Source organism: Tubulanus polymorphus, chromosome 1 (genome assembly GCF_964204645.1).
Source record: "Tubulanus polymorphus chromosome 1, tnTubPoly1.2, whole genome shotgun sequence".
NCBI classification, from domain to species: Eukaryota; Metazoa; Nemertea; class Palaeonemertea; order Tubulaniformes; family Tubulanidae; genus Tubulanus; species Tubulanus polymorphus.
In genome coordinates this window covers 4,664,673-4,681,328 of record NC_134025.1, presented here as the reverse complement: position 1 = coordinate 4,681,328, position 16,656 = coordinate 4,664,673, and the positions used below count along the sequence as shown (strand labels likewise).

The following is a 16,656-nucleotide window of genomic DNA, read 5'->3' as shown; positions in this document are numbered from 1 at the left end:
TAATCGAGGGGAGAATATCATGATAGAATTTTTTTTTAAACAATAATGAGATTTTCTGGCCTGTGTTTATTGCGTGTGGCGCGTCTGTGCTAACACATCTTATTTCTCACGGGGATTTTACGCCGAGGAGGTAGCGACAGCAGCGCTGTCTGTCTCGTGTTGCAGTGCGTAATTCGTGCCGAGCGCTGGATTGCTTACTATCGTTAATTGATTGTCGCGTTCATTGTGTACAGGTGCGCGTCACACACTAACTCATATTTTATAAGACGGTCCCCGATAGTTGTTGGTGGCGCAGCCATTTTGATGGCGAAGTTATGGACAGTTTTTAGTTCTTATTTTTCGTAACAAAAGGTATTTTATGTATTTTAAAAGCTGTTAAAGTAACGTAAACAATTAGAATGGAGTGTTGGGTGTGGTGTATGCTGGTTGTCAGCTCTCTGTTCGGAGTAATTCGATGTAGCGGAGGTCCCTACGACTGGATGCCGAAAGACAGCTTCGACGAAGTCATGGACAGAATAGACTCGGTTACCGAAGAAAACTGTAAATATAAACCTGAAAGCGAACTCGTTCTTAGCGAAGACACGCTGGCCCAGGTGCCCAAATATAACCAGCTTCGATCTACGTACTTGTTTCAAAACCGAAGCACGCTCCTGCACTTGCATAACATGGCCATGAATCGCGCGATGTTTTACAGTTTCATTTTACAAAATATGATTCAGCCGTGGCAGGACGAATTGCTTCCCGGTTTGTTGTATTATTACTTTTCGGCGGCGGCCGACGTCGCGGCGAACCCGGCCGCGATCAACGGCAGCGCCGTTTTCTACGACAATAACTGCACGTACCCGAACTGGTACCCGTCGGTTATTCCTTTCAACAATACGATGTCGCTATTCGGACCGAGGGCTTGGCGTATCGACGATTACGACGATCCTACGAATTGGCTACGAGAACCGACCAATCGGACGATCGATGTAGAAGATTACGGCGCCGGGCCCGAGCGTAATTACACGCTCCATACCTACAAGTTCAACCAATGGTATCAGAAATGGTTGCCCGATTTCTCGAAAACGACGGACATTTACAAACAGGAGTACCACATCAAAATACGATTTTCGAACAGAACCGGTGAACTGCTCGATGAGATAAACATCGGAAAACAAGGCCTCAACGCGTCGACGCTTCCCTCGAGTCAACTCGGAAACTTCAATTTCTTCGGGCCGCCGTCCCCCGGTGAAAAGGAAGACCAGATAATGCCGGTGCAGTTTACGGCGCCGTATTTCGATTGCGGTCGGTCGAATAAATGGATCGTGAGCGCGGTCGCGCCCGTCGTCGATTATCTTCCGAGATATCAGTTCGATTGGCAACATTTGAAAAGACACAGGTAAGAAAACATTTAATGATTTCGACATTGCTGGTTTCTTACAGGTAAAATTCCGGTTTCCTTGGGAAAATCAGGGAATTTTGATTCATCATGAAAATCAGGAAAAAGTCAGAATTAGAATTGTTGGCGTCTTAATGTTGTTCTTTCTTGCGAAGATAGTCTATTAACTTTAACCCTGGGGCTAACGCAATTGAAAATGAATTTTGAGTATAGCCCCAGAGTTAAAGATAATACCAGTCTATAAACTGGGCCCAGGAAATTTTTGGTGAAGAGTCTGGGAAATATTCGGTAATTTAGATTCGATGATCTGTAAGAACCCACCTATAAGAATCTGGGTTAGATTGCAGTTTGGAGTGGGTCAATTACGGGTTATATATATATCGGTAATTTGGAAAACCTGATCACAGTAAACCGCGTTTTAAGGAAATCTTAATCCAGAGAGATGAAAGTTGTGTAAACATTATTTCGCTGCATAATTTGAATCAACAGTTATAACTGGAAGCTAGTCGTTATTACTGTGTACATCCGGAAATTGCTTGGGGCAAGTTTTCATTAAATCTGGCGACTAAATTGTTTTCATTTTTCTGATTTCATTATTGAGAATAGAAATATCATTGATCGAGCTTTCATTAAACAGAATTGCTTTATTTGTTAATATTTCTTTAATCAAGTTAAATCTCGAGTTAGTAGTTAAAGGTAATTTTCAGGAATTTGCAAAGCACAAGGCTTTACTTATCATGCGCTACTAATTTGATTAATCTTCTTCAAATAATCCGCCATTCATTAGTTCACACAGGATCAATCTTTTAATTAATGAACAAGTGTAGGGATTGTCTTCATCCAGCGATTCCCGCCCGATTACTGTTGAAACCTGATTGGCAATCGTATGAATTTACCACGCGCGTCTACCGATTGATAAGATGATCAACTTACCGGGCAACCACCACCAACAGCGCTTACCACGCTCCGACAACCTATCCATCTGTTACCGATCAGGCATCCGTAATTTACGATCTATTGATCCGTATCAACAATCAATGTTTATGACAGGGATTCTATCCCGTTGGTCGGTGATCAATAGCGGCGGAAAATCGCCACAGGTTAGTTGATGCGCGGTGCTCTTATGTCGGATTATGATGTTTCGTGGTTGTTACCGGGCACTTTACACAGTTCAATAGTGAGATAGAATGTATGATACGTCATCATCGATCGATCGATTCTGATTTGTCGCAAATAAAATCGTTATTCAAAATCTGAATTTCCTAAGCGTCTGAAATGAAAGTTTCAATTCGTACCTATAAGTTATTGGCGGATGGTGAAGAGGTTGGAGAGGTCTGTTCAAACGGTTTTGGCATTAAAACGAATGTCGTCGTTATGACGTGTTTGACTGCATCGTGTGTCGTCCGGATTAATCATGAAATACAATATACGCCTAATAGAATAACACCGTCCCCTTGACAAATTCCTCGATCGGCCACCGCTGTACGTTCGTATCAAAATACAACGCGGGATATCGGGTTTTCGTGTAGGCCTACGTGATTTTTGATGAGATTCGCAGCAAAACCACTTTCGTAGTTTTCCACCGGAGATCTAGTATTACCTGTACATTTCCATGACAACCTAATCACCTTGAATTGATCTCCATCAGCGGAGACAAGCATAGCTGTTATAGATTTGCCGCGCATTTAGTAAGGAAAACATTTTACGGCGGATTATTCGGATTTCGCTCTACAGAATAATGTCGAAGAAAAAAATGGTAGGAATGTCCCGACACCAGACGCCAAAGCAAAGAATTATCTATGGGGAATAAGGTTTTTGTTTGAGGCCGTTCCTTTTTTGTAGCAGGTTGCTCCGGGCGGACTCGGTTTTGACTCCGGCTAAGTTTATTTCTGATAATCGGATTGCGGAGTCTATTCTAACCGGGTGGGCGCTGTAAAACTGTTTCCTCGAGGGGCGTTGTACATCCTCCCTCCCGTCAGTAGCGTCTCACGTATACATTTCAGCGTTGAGGTTTTTGTGTCAGTCTCTTATTCGTTACATTATTACGGCGTGATTTAAGGAAACTTGGCGTCGATGACACGCGAAGACGGTTACGTTTCGTTGATTGTGTTTGCACGGGAAACTGAAGCGGATTATTTTCCGTCATTATCAGTCGACGGAGACTAATTCCTGCTGACAGTTGCGGGCGAAATAATTAATACGCATCGATCGCGACGACTCGGATTTCACCGGTTTTTCTTACACCTTCCTGTGTAAATTAATCTTTAAAACCGGTCGGTTATATATGTAAATTAGGCGGGCTTGTAGATCGTGATTTCATCGGTTTTTAAAAACTAGTTGATGACATTTTGATGGATGATTGTTCTATAGCCTTTTTAGTTTCAGAACCGGAACTGAGGCAGTTATAGCGATAGATACACAAGCCCGTTAGTGCCCTTTGAAACTTAGCGTCTGTCTGTCATGTATCATTGGGGCGTGAAGAAAAAGACGGATTTAGAATTGCATTCACATGCGACTTAACAAAGAAATCTTACATGGTATAAATCTTGTCTCGTTTGAAATCAGAGGCTTGGCATCTTAACCCAATAGTACAGTATCGTAGGAATGAAGAGGATGGATTGATGAAGTGATATATGCGACGGCTTGACAAAGAAATCTTATAGTATGAATCTTCTCGTTTGAAATGGGAGTTGTTTTTTTTTTTGTTCGGCGAGCTTCCTTCGTCTTGCTATATGATTCTTCGATCCTCTGGATGGCAAGTTTTTCCGTCTGTAACGGAAGAACTGCAGAATCTCCAGTGTCGAAATATCCGGTCTCCGTAGATTTTTCATCATCCGTTTTATATCAGTGCACGCTCGATGCCCCCGCGCGCGCGCGACTGCCGTGGCATAAATTCCGAGACGGTTTTCGCGTTGTTCGCCGAGCGGTGATGAATCAGTCTCTTTAGAGTCGGTCACGATTGAGGGCGGCTATAATCGGCGATCTTTCGTCTTATCGTTCCGTCTCCTCGTCTGAATTTTTGGCGGCGCCGACGCGGCGATATGAAACGGTTGCTACGGTGATTGATTGACGCGTATATACGTATCGACAATAAACGCGTTGACTTCGGATGTAATTCCAGCGCCAACCTTTACATGTAATATGATTATTAATCTTCGCCCTGTGCGTAGATTATGTTCGATATGTTTCACCGGGGAATGATTTGATGGGGGTGCCAACTGCATACAAACAGCCGGTTTGATTACTTAATCCATCGCGCGGTCATGTGATAGGTTTCGCAATACGGAGTGCTCATTGAGAAAACAGTTTACTGCAAATCGTAATCCTGTATTAAACTATCATTCAGACTCGCTTGTGTTGCACCCATTTATTTTCATATAAAGATTAAAATTTGATATGAACAGTACCGATTTAGGAGAATTCTAGATGCAGACGCTTACTCGAAATTTGAAATTGAAACTCCTTGTAAACTTATATCCAGGAATGGTTGATCTGTATAGGGACCGTGATCGAGCCTTGTAAAAGAAACCTACACTTTTTAGGATCGACTGTGATTTATTGATGCCCTCGATGATCAGTTTGATAGAAGACTTGGTAGAATGTGGCAAACTTCGATGTTTAATATTTATTGATGGTACGTTTGGGGCCCTTTAAGCCGTGTTTGTGTTCTATGGTATACTACTAATGATCCGTTGACGCGATTTCATTGAAGAGTAATTCGATTTGCGTCGCGTTTCCAAGTCGCAATAACAACGCCGAGTTTAGCTAAAGCTTGAGTGGATTCTGTTACTGGTAGATATCGGATTAATGCGCGTCGATTTGATTCTCACTCGACCATTATCTAGAAAACGACGATCCGCAATACCATCGGCCAGACTATCCCACCAGGTGGCGTGACTTGTTATCGGTCTTATAGGCCTATGCTTTGAACTGAATTTTTGGGGCTCCCCAATCCATACATTATCACTACTGGACTAGACGACCACATTATATGTTGAATTAATGTTTCTGCTCAGTGATTCGTATTTAAAGTTTTCATTAGTAATTACTTGTCTTAGTTATTTGTGAGAAAATTTCTATCAAAATGTGGAATTGAACACTGAAGACGAGAGTAACTACTATTGGGTGACCACTTACCTGGATGTCCGTGAATTTTTATTCATTTTCAAAGGTTTCTTTTAATAGTCGGGAAATTTTGTTTAAAGAAGGAAATGTTTTAGAATTGCTATGAAATATCCCTATAAAACATTATCCGTCTATATCTCACGTATTGACTGTGTTAATCGATTGGATTCTTAGCAGATCGAGTCAGAGAAAACAAAGCGCATGCGAGGTAATCGTTGGGGGAAAAACAGCCACACTTTTTACTAGCAAATCTGGCATATCCTCGCTTGCCATAAGTGGAATCCTTAATGATCATCTAATGTTGGCAGTTCTCAATTTCGGAAAACGTGACATTTTTTTCCGGCATCCGTTTCCACCGGCATCATTATATTTGGTAATTTGATTTTAGAATTACGTGTACGCGTGTAGCACGCAATGTGTTTTATATCGCGGTTGCAATTTTGTAATTGATAAAATAGCAAATAATATAAGATAATTGATCATCATTATTCATATTTATTATGTTGTCCGCTATGTATGTCGATGAATAATAACGATAACGGACCGAGTAGAAACCCGGGCGACTACGAAATATAATTACACGGCGAATTCAGCTGGGCTTTCTACGGATAAACAGTAACTTGAGAACTGGGATTAACTGGTAACCAGTTACGCATATATTAATCATGTATACCTAGTCCTGACATTAATTAAACAAGTTTCTATGTGACCAGAATAAACCATACTGCATTGATAGCTATCACTATTTTTTTTTTCTCTAAATAGAGACATTTTGCGTGTAGTTTGGGATATACGGCTTGCGGGGGATGAAGCACCGCCGAAGATTAGAATGTCATAGAGCTATTTAATGGCTTCTGGCGGCTTGGAGAATTTTTTTAAGCCGTTGAAATCTTAGAAACTATGAGTTTCATCATCAGCATTTTTGCCTGAGCGATGAACAAAAAAATTCATGAACCTGCCCTGTCCTGGTTACCAGGTGGATCTAGAGTATTTGGAAAGTGGGCATTTAAAATGAAAAGAAATAAAATGAATTATTATCAAAAAAATGAATTCTGGTATTTTCCTTACACGTACGCTCTCATGTTTTTTCAACAACACTAGTTTGAAGAAAAGGGGCGCAGCCTTCACTGTCCCCTCTAATTCCAACCCTAGTTTAACAGCAGATAACCCCTTTCTGGCCCCCAGTTCTCAATCGCAAATGCATAAAACTTACTAATGGACCGGAAAGATTTACGTTTTAGGGTATTTATTGTGTCGTTGATGATCCTATGAAAATGTAAATTTCCGACGCAGTCGACAATTACCAGTCAGAAACTTGTCATCCAGAAACATCGGGGCTCGCGTTGATTTATTAGCTGTGAAATTGTTCGGGACTGGCAAACATTTAGAGAAAAAAAGCAATTGAAATATATCAAGGGATTTCGTTGATTATGAATGGCGATATTTATGATGCTGATGAATATGCGTATATACGCGCTAGAAACATATTCCGTATGATAGATCACTTGTACGCACGATTTTTCTGCGTACCATTAGACGACATTTTTGATAAAAATCCATTTTTATGGCAATAATTCAAAGAGTTTTGTTGTTATGTTTCGTCGTCGATTTTCGTAATAATTGCGTTTTTAAAATCATCATTGTTCTCGTCGACAGGTTCGTCGCTGTCGTCGTCATGGACATAGATTTCATCAAACTCGACATCAACCAGTGTCAGATCAGTCGCGGAAATGCGCCGCCTAACAAATTCGCCGGAACTGCGCGCTGTAAACCCAGAACCCTCGTAAGTAATTCACGGTTGATGGTTTAGTGGTAGAACAGCCACACTGAAACCTGGTGAATAGATGATAGAAACTGACAATGTACAAATTTAAAAGCAATATTTATTATTTAGATATTAAAAATGGAGGAAACAACTTTTGAATAATAAATTTTTGCTTATAGATTCGTACATTGTTGGTATATGATGATTTTGTTACGGGTTGGTATCAAATTTTCCTATCGTTCTAAAGTGCTGATGAACATTCACCAATTCGGCTCGTATGGGTAAGGAAAGTGTATTTCAGCTGCATCGAACTGCTGAGATATCCGTCGAATGTCTCTCACCGTTTGGCCTGAGGGTACCAATCTTCACTAATGATAGTTGTGCTGCGCTCGTGTACGAGAGAGAGAAAGCTGCCGTTAGCTGCGAGAACACCGCTCCTAGCTCGCAGTCGGCAAATAATCTAACTTGCGCTGATTGATGAAAAATATTTGGAAAATTGATAATGCCGCCGCAGCAGCAGCATTCACTGAATAGTAGCCTGCGTGATATTGATATGATAATAACTTTTTCATCAGCTTTCTTTTTGGTGTATGAAAAGTTAATGTGATAATGAGTTATATACGATACATAGCGATATCTCTGTATACTTGTACGGGTAATTTAGCAATCTAACCTTAAGATAAGAATGTCAACCTCACTTGCGATTGATATCAATATTTGTTTTATCTTGCCCGGTCTTTCAAATAGCATAAGATTTGTTGCTAGTTTAAAGTTAATATCAGGGACGGGCCCGGCACTACGGATTTGACTTATTTCGTTGAAGTTTGGCATTAGTTCAGTTATAAAACGTTTATGATGCAGTACTAATTAAATTGAACACATTTTTAGTGTAGATTTTTTTTTAATCAGGTGTCGGAGTCAGAAATCATGCTGCGTGTAATTTTCAACAAAATCTATTTTTTGGGGGAGCAAAAATATTTTGGAGGGCCTCCAAATTCACCAGCATGTGCGTTGTTACACCGAGCGCTGTGTAGCTTTAACCTTCTTGTTATTTAAGTCATGCAGATTGTTTCGCAGAAAACATCGAAACTACATGTATTTTCCAGTTTCCATCATTTTGTCTTGTAGTGCGAGCCATTGCCTGGATTCGGTTTCCAACGAGGTGGTTATACTTGTATGTGTCGATCCGGATATCGATATCCATTCTTCCAAAGACACGCTTACCTTGGACTAAATATAGAACAATCCATAAAAGAGGAATATGACAGCGGATTTGATTGCCTCGCTGTTGGGCGTAAGTACATGCTTTGTCAACGATTGATAAGGGTTTTAAATTCTGGCGACACACGGGGAATCTTCCCTCCGAACACTTCAGTTACTGTCAGCTGCAGATATGCGTTAAAATCTATACACATTTTTATCACTGTTCTCAGATGACATTATTGATGGTACTGGGAAAAATTGCCATCGTTGAGGAAATCTTTTCGTCTTGCCACCTTGAAAAAGTTACAATCCCCATGATTAATAGATTAATTTTATTAATAATTTTGAGAAAACTTTGTATACAGTAGTGCTGTATACCTCGCCTCACTCTGACTCTTTACTAGCCAGGACAAAATGAGATTTTCTGATTGGCTATCTTATTTTTCAATCCTTCACTAAACTCGAACTTCACTGAGACTAATTTTGCAGGTCCCAGTTGGTAAGAGTTTAACGAGGTTGAATCATTTGTATTTTACCGAACGTGTGATGTACTGTTTTAACTCGTAACTTCGAATGTTTCAGTGAGGCAAGTGAACCCCGTTAAAAACACCGGTGGTATGAAACGCAAGAAACGCGACGTTTCCGATAGTATTCACGATCTGGAGATCGAGTGGAGGGAAAGAGATATCGAAGACGCTAAATTCGAACTCGGATTGAAAGAGAAACGTTTAGCCGACGAAAAACGCATCGTCGAAGAAATGTCGACGCCCGAAGGTCGAGCGCGTCGAGAAAACCGATTGCGAGAAGAACGCGAAGAACGTCTTAGGATTCACAGAGAAGCCGTTCTGAATCGTTACCTGAAGAGCATTGCGCCAGTCGTTACAATGAAACAAACCCCGGCTAATGAGTAAGGTTTACTGTTTCATTAGTCTATCATAGTCGATCTATTCAACTCTGAAATATACAATTTCTTTCAGTGTAAAAAAAATGAGAGGATTTCTAATAAATTTAAGTGCTAATTTGCTCCTTTTATGCTCGCTAAGATTTTAAAAGTTGAACAATTTATGGCTTGAATTGCTTATTGTAATGATTTCTTCTATCAGTGAAATCAAATTATTGCCATTCCATTAGCTAAGTGCCGCGGTGTTGATTTGCCGTCTTCAGGCAATTCCATTCCCAGTTTATGAAATTTCATGAAACGTGATTAAGATGTTAGCTGAAGAATGATTGTTCCTAGTTCTTATATGAAATCGATTTCATTCATCGTACGTATTCCGCTTCACACATTGCATTGTATATTCGTGTTCATTTTAGGAAGCCGAAAGCGATATCTGATAAGAAGAAACAGCATCTGGTTTCCCGGTTCAAGCGCGACGCTGACGAGGCACAGTCGCAGTTACCAGGAGAGAAAAAGTCAAAGATAAAGTCACGTAAAAAGCGTTATTTGTCGGCGAACTACAACTTATTGAACGCACGTGCTGCCTTTAACGTTGAGGCTAACGATAAACTGACTAAGTTGCTCGATAAGAAATACAGCGTCACTCAGAAGACTTGCAAAGGTCTCGATGGCGAAGAGCTGAAATTACCGGGTGAGTATTCGGAATAGTTTATGTTCATCGATTGATTTTAATCGCGAATGAAACTTTCTGTGCCCTGGTGAATAATGTTTGACCGACGGTGAGACGTGATCGGTTTCAAATCGGCGCTTTATAAGTATTATTAACTTTTAGGTGATATGGCGTACGGAGCTAAGGTGAAGTTCGAGATGCAGGCTCGTGTCGCGTTGCGTTTAGCTCATTTCATCAGCATGTTCCTACAGAACGTCGACATCCCCGAGGAATACGGTATTTTGAAAGGTGACAAATACCTAGCGGTCGAGCAATTATTCGGCGAAGTCATCGCGAACACGATGGGCGATAATCGTATCTTCGCGAGCGGTTGTTATTGGGAACGCGATCAGTTCCGGCATCGTAACGGATCGACGCGTGAATACTTCGGACCGTACGCGTGGCGTACGCCGCAAGACTCTCTTCAGTATAACGCCGAAGATCAGGCCGGTTTGAAGACCCTGTACACCGAGGAACCATTCTACACGGCAGTGAAATCACGCTGGGCTACGAACTCGTACGGTTTGGAAAAGTTCACGATTAAGCCGATGGTGCGTGCGGATATTAACGGTTCGGCTATTCGACGATTCGAACATTATCCGGTGTATTATCGCGCGCCGAATATCGACGACGGTCACTGGTCCGTGCCTTTCTTCAAATGTGATGGACGTTTCGATCTGTGGTTGCTCACTTACTCCGTCCCATTCTTCGGATTTAATAACCTCAGAACAAAGCACGTTTTCAAGTAAGAGTCCAAGCGTCATACTCTGTTTACGTATACGTTTCCGAGTCAAGGAGCTATTTCTAATTGAAGTAATTCTATATTTTAGGGGTGTCGTTACTGTAACGGTGTCACTGGATGATATGGATATTAATCAATGTCCACAGCCTTTTTACATTCCAAACGCATTCAAGAACACGGCCAAATGTGACTACGAAAGTCAAGTGGTAAGTGAAATAGTGGCCAACAATTCATTTAAGCAAAATATCAATCACATATAGGTGGAAGGTTTAAGGTTATAAAAGGTGTTGCTTGGACGAGATCTGTCTCCGTAGATGGCTGGCTTTCAGACGTAGAACCCGTATTCAGCTACCGTGGTAATCCTCTTAGCATTACGCGTACATCGGACTAAAGAAGAGCGATTGTCGATATGAGTGTTGTAGTTCTTAAATGGATTATACCGTTCTCAGCCATCACTATCTAGTGCCTATTTGTACTTCGAACTTAAATACAGCCGTTCGAGTGTCTTAAGGCTTTGAACCGATAAATGCTGTATTTAGTCAGTTTCGTCACCTCTGCTTCTCAATTTCAACAAGTATTGCCTCCTGCGCTGACCGTGGTTAGATGTCGGATTTTGTCGCCAAATTGTGATATAATTTGAAATCACATCCTTTATTGACAACTGCCAATTCTGCCTCCAATATATTATACGCTTTTGAAATTGATATGTGGTAAGCTGTGTAGACACTAGTGTAGTGTAGCTCCCTTTATACTATGCTCTTCGTGAGGAAGATTTTCATGACAATTTACATGGCTAGCTGATGACTAATAGGCACTAGTGTGTTACCTGGTATATCAAACTCGGCTATTGTACGCTGTTGGCACTATGGTAGAAATGTTTTCTTTTTCTCTGACTGAAATTCTTCTTATCGTTATACAGACGACGATTACAAATATGTTCACTTTGATCATTTAGTTAAAAAAACCTACCATTCATTATCCTACTCGCTATTGAGGGATGTAACGAGAAATTCGTATCTTTCATGTTTCCATACTGCGTTCTTAAAATGAACTTTGTGGCTCATGAGATGATGCTTAGATTAGTTAGCATTAATGTACATTCATCAACAGTCAGTTAACAGATCACATGTTCGAGTTCTAGAAATCCTCGGTATTGTGCAAGCTCGGTTTAATTATTAATAGATTATTGAATAGCTCGTTCCATTAGGGATATACATTGTTCATTACACCGGTGATTGGGTCGTCTATTCGAGTGAATTCTACTGTACTAATTTCTTACATCTTCAGTGGAAGTCAGTCATGCATGTCCATTTCTTTGCTTTTAAGTCACGAGGCCTATTGCGCTAATATATTGCGGTCTATGGGAACCTATATATCCTGCTTGATAGCAGTATGGTGGCGCTTGGCACTGGCGGAATAGTCACCTGTATTATAATGTGATGTTCCCTCAGTGCCTCATGCCAACGACTGTAACCAGCTTGCCTTCTCAGCAACTAAGTTCTGCTTTAGCACCATCCATAATTATTCAATCGGACTGGTTTCATGTGTAATCGCTATAAAATCAACAATTTAATATCCTTACTTATCGTGCTTATTTAACAACCTTGGATCGGGTTCATCCATTTATTGCTTATGCAAATCCTTCAGTTAATGGACCTACTCGCTCATATACCTCTGGCGGTACCTTCTTCACCTTATGCATGAATAATAAATGAATGGCCCCCTAGTGCTTCAAAGGATGAATGGAAGATTCTTCCTCCATAAAAAATAATGACAACGACGGTATACTAGTTAAATGTTCTGTGATGATTTGTGTATGTTTTGCAGTGTATGCCTCTCGAAGCACTCAAATATAAACTCGGCGGATATAAGTGCGAATGTCGTCAGAATTACGAGTATCCGTTCAACGACGAACGGTCGTGGTATTTCGACGGTCAAGCCATGGAGGAAGAGTACCGAAAAATGATGGCTGGCGAAAATCACAGGTACGTTCAGTTGATACCGTCGTTAACAAGGCTCACCTTCATATCTGATCGGTGATAAACTCGAGCTATGCAGTATTTGTTTTTAACGATACAATGTTTTACTGACCAGTACTTAGTTACTGATGTGTCACGGTCTCCACTTAGACACCTCTTAATGACGCGTATTCCCTGATCAACATTGTGTGTCTGCGGTAACCTTGGTGACTTGTTAACTCGCTCGTATATATACCCAGTGCCGATATTATTTCAGCCTGACTACTCTTTCTTTCACGTAGTTGTCACATCTTCTCTCTCTCTCTATTCCCTCTTGTCGTAGTTATTGTAGACAACATCTGAATGAAGGTATCGGCTCGCCATTGAATGCAAATACAGTAAAACTCGCACAATTTGGACAATGCAGTGCGGCCAAAAAATCCGAATATGAAATTAGATTCAGAGAATTTTTCTATATTTTGGAAATTGATAAGCAACTTTGCTAATATCAGATTAACTGCTTTCATACATACGATACTAAGGTTTCTGCGTACCAGCTATCCCACCAGATGGCGTGACAAGCACTTACTTGGGTCTTGCGTTGTCAAAATTATCTGAATTTTTAGACTCCCGAATCAATAGGACCCTCACAGGACCCTCCATATAAACATTAAATTCATTTTTCTACTCTAAAGATTGGTATAGTTTTCATTAATAATTCAGTTTTAACTGAAATGTTGAAGAAATTGGATCGTGTAAGTAATAAAGGATGTTTGTAATTTCAGGTATCACTTGTATAAGTGTCGTCTTGCTGGTGCCGCTGCCATTACAGTGAATACGGTGCTTGTTTCCGCGCTACTGGCAGCTTATCATCTACTCGTCCGAAACTAAAACCCGACGATACTCGCACCATCCATTCCATACATATACGAACATGTAATATATCAATCATATAATGCTGTATAAAGAGAATTATTTCCTAAAATCGCTGGCTAGCAATCAATGCATCGCGTGATACAATTACATCCAGCGCTAGGAACAGGAATCACGCATCGAGAACTTAACTTAAGTTGCATTACCATCAGGCTTTTAGATCAGTGTCGAGAGAGTTTACACAAAAGCTCGAAGCTGAAAATTTCTCTTTTTGAAACGCTATTCGGTTACTAGGCGACCTAGCTTCAGTTTGACACGGAAATAAGAAGCGGTGTCATTGTATATGAGCGGAGAGCTGAATGCATGCACTTAGTGGAAACACTGATTCCAACACGTGCATGTGTATGGCAAGCCTTAGGCTGCATTACGCAACAGCGGCAGATCCAGAGCTACGCCTCGAACCTCTAGTGGAATACAATTTCAATAACTACACCATTCTCGATGTGAAAAATTGAACCACGTAATATTTTAAGTGGTTGGCCTTTTTGGTTGATGAGGCACTGAAAATTTCCACCCTGGATCCGCTTGAGAGTCAATTTCAGTCGCGATAACGCATTATTTAACTGATGAGTTTCTCATTAGGTAAATTGTCCTAAAAAGCGTAATATGTTGAAGAATTTCATAGTTATGAATGATGGTGAATTCCACATTGTCATCCTGCAGTATTTGAATGCCTGAGGTGCTAACCGATGAAAATTTTTGAAGTAGATTTTTTAGCCAGTTCAGTTTAAATCAATTATTGTATTATTTTCTGTGATGAGAGACTTTAGTTTATTTTTTCCCCTATTTGTAACTTAAAAAGATTCATGTATAGATTTTATATCATGGTTTTGCTTATGAGATGTACATATTGAAGTGAATTCAATCAGGTTTTCTTAAGTTTCGCCTTTAAAAAGTCACAATTCGTGTGTAGGTTGTTATATAATTCTAAACATTATTACACTTTTCTTCTAATTCAAGTACCAGTACTATTGTTAAGTTGAAATCATCTGTACTATCAAACATTCAAAAACACTTATATGAATTTTTGGCTCCATCCATCTAAACACTAGGCCTGACTATTTCAGACTATTGAACTTCCATTTGAATTATCGATAAGAATTGGACTTATTTATGCAAAAACCAATACAGATTTTCTTTGGTCCTTATTGAAAAGTTGAACCTGAGGGTATTTATCTGCCAATGTGTCATCAGTTTCAAATCCGAGCAAAAGTTGCATTATATTAGCAGCTTTTTGGAAAGTAATCATATATGTTATTGAGCTGATCTCACCCTCTTGATCTCTACATCTTGCTGATCCTTCAGGTTTGAAAAAAGAAATTGTGCTCAAATTTAGCAGACTACCGGATTATTAGCTCAGAACTCGTCAGCTGCCTAGACAGCTAATTGTTGCATATTCTTATTAAATGCAGTAGCTCATGTTTATTGTCTAGCTACATATTGTTTCATTAGTCTTTATACTAAGACAAATACTCTTCTCATTCCCTCCAAAAGTTTTCACTTTTATAATAAAGATATGTTACGTAGATTGTCTTGTAATGTGTGTGATGCTCAATAGGTGTCACTTCTTATCAGCTTGATCAGCTTCTTCATGGTGTTGCGTATCCACTTCTTTTTACTTCCATCAGCCAATTGGATATTGTGTTTGAATATCTTTGGAAATATTTTGTTGATATTGCTGATAGAAATTAGAATTAAAAGAAGATGAAATAAAACAATTTTGACACTGAACTGAAGTCTGCCAAAGCTGTTTTTCTGTATTATTTATTTATCAAAATTATATTTTGAATTATTATTAAACTATTCTGCTGTCATTCCAACTGTTATACTAAATTTGCTTCACTAAATTATGTATTCTTAACATTCTTTTTAGTTTTAATTAGTTAGCTTAAGACATATCATCGCATTTTTATATGGATATAGCCCGAAACGAGAGCTGTTTTATATATTATTATTAAGTAAAAATATTCATTTAACAAAATTGTAGATAGAAATCTTTATTTCTTGCCACCAAAAATGAAAAGGATCTAGTGCAAAAAATACACTGATCTGAGGATTAATAAGTTAAAAATTCATTGCTTAATGTTGAAATGAGTATTAAACCTTTGATGTAGGTTTCTGTGTGAAATTAAACGTACTGTTAAGTGATTTGATGATCGATTATGTCCCTTGATCAATCAATCAATTAATCTAATTATAACGTAAGTAAATCAATATGATAAATAATATATATTTTGGTATATGACTAGGTTAGCTTCCCTATTGATAGGTATCGGTTGATGTTTTCATATTTATATGATATTTAACTACTGTAATATATATATATATATATAACTTATACATAAAAATTATATGTTCTTATATTTGTATAAACTGTCCATGTAGAACTTGAGAATAATCAACAATGATGTACAAAATTTGGTCTCTTATTATTAATGATTGATATTGATTTTTATATAATGGCCCAATTGAAGTGGAAATCATATGAATATTTATATAGAATAATTATGAGGGATAATATCGTGTGTACAAATGTTGGGCAATAATTAGATTGAACAACTTAAAGCTTGAAATCTGACTTGTACGTACGTATTTGAAGGTGATAAAGAACATCCGAATCACTGATCTAACTGTGGTTTCAATGCAGTCAACTCGACTCTTTTATTAGCTAGGCGCATCATGAATTGAATGAATTAATGAATTTCTTAATGCCGTTGAGTTCAAGTGGGTCTTAACTACGCTTTCAGAAAAGCAATGATGTTACTTAAGTGAATACATACGTCAACGTTATTCTGATCTATATGTGTGGTGTTAAACGCTTCAGTCGTGTGAATTGAATTGTACTGTATTTCATCGTTTGCTAATCACATTCCTTTGACTATAGTTAAACATTCCAGTGTTCAGATTTGTATACATGATATTTGAAAAAAAATAAAACGTTT

At 39.2% G+C, this 16,656-nt stretch overlaps 2 protein-coding genes across 2 annotated transcripts in view; one reads left to right on the top strand and one right to left on the bottom strand.

The window, feature by feature from the left end:
* Positions 1-195, bottom strand: part of LOC141899682 (protein PTHB1-like) — a 16,662-nt gene extending 16,467 nt beyond the window's left edge. The window contains exon 1 of the mRNA XM_074786118.1: positions 111-195. The gene's annotated coding sequence lies outside the window, so the exon portion shown is untranslated. The remainder of the gene's footprint in view (positions 1-110) is intronic.
* Positions 98-16,656, top strand: LOC141899673 (uncharacterized). Its single transcript, XM_074786107.1, has 9 exons — positions 98-1,381; positions 7,163-7,289; positions 8,400-8,565; positions 9,057-9,381; positions 9,789-10,063; positions 10,205-10,826; positions 10,912-11,029; positions 12,651-12,808; positions 13,567-16,656. Exons 1-9 carry the CDS (start codon positions 399-401, stop codon positions 13,670-13,672), a joined length of 2,880 nt encoding a protein of 959 aa, XP_074642208.1. The 5' UTR covers positions 98-398; the 3' UTR covers positions 13,673-16,656.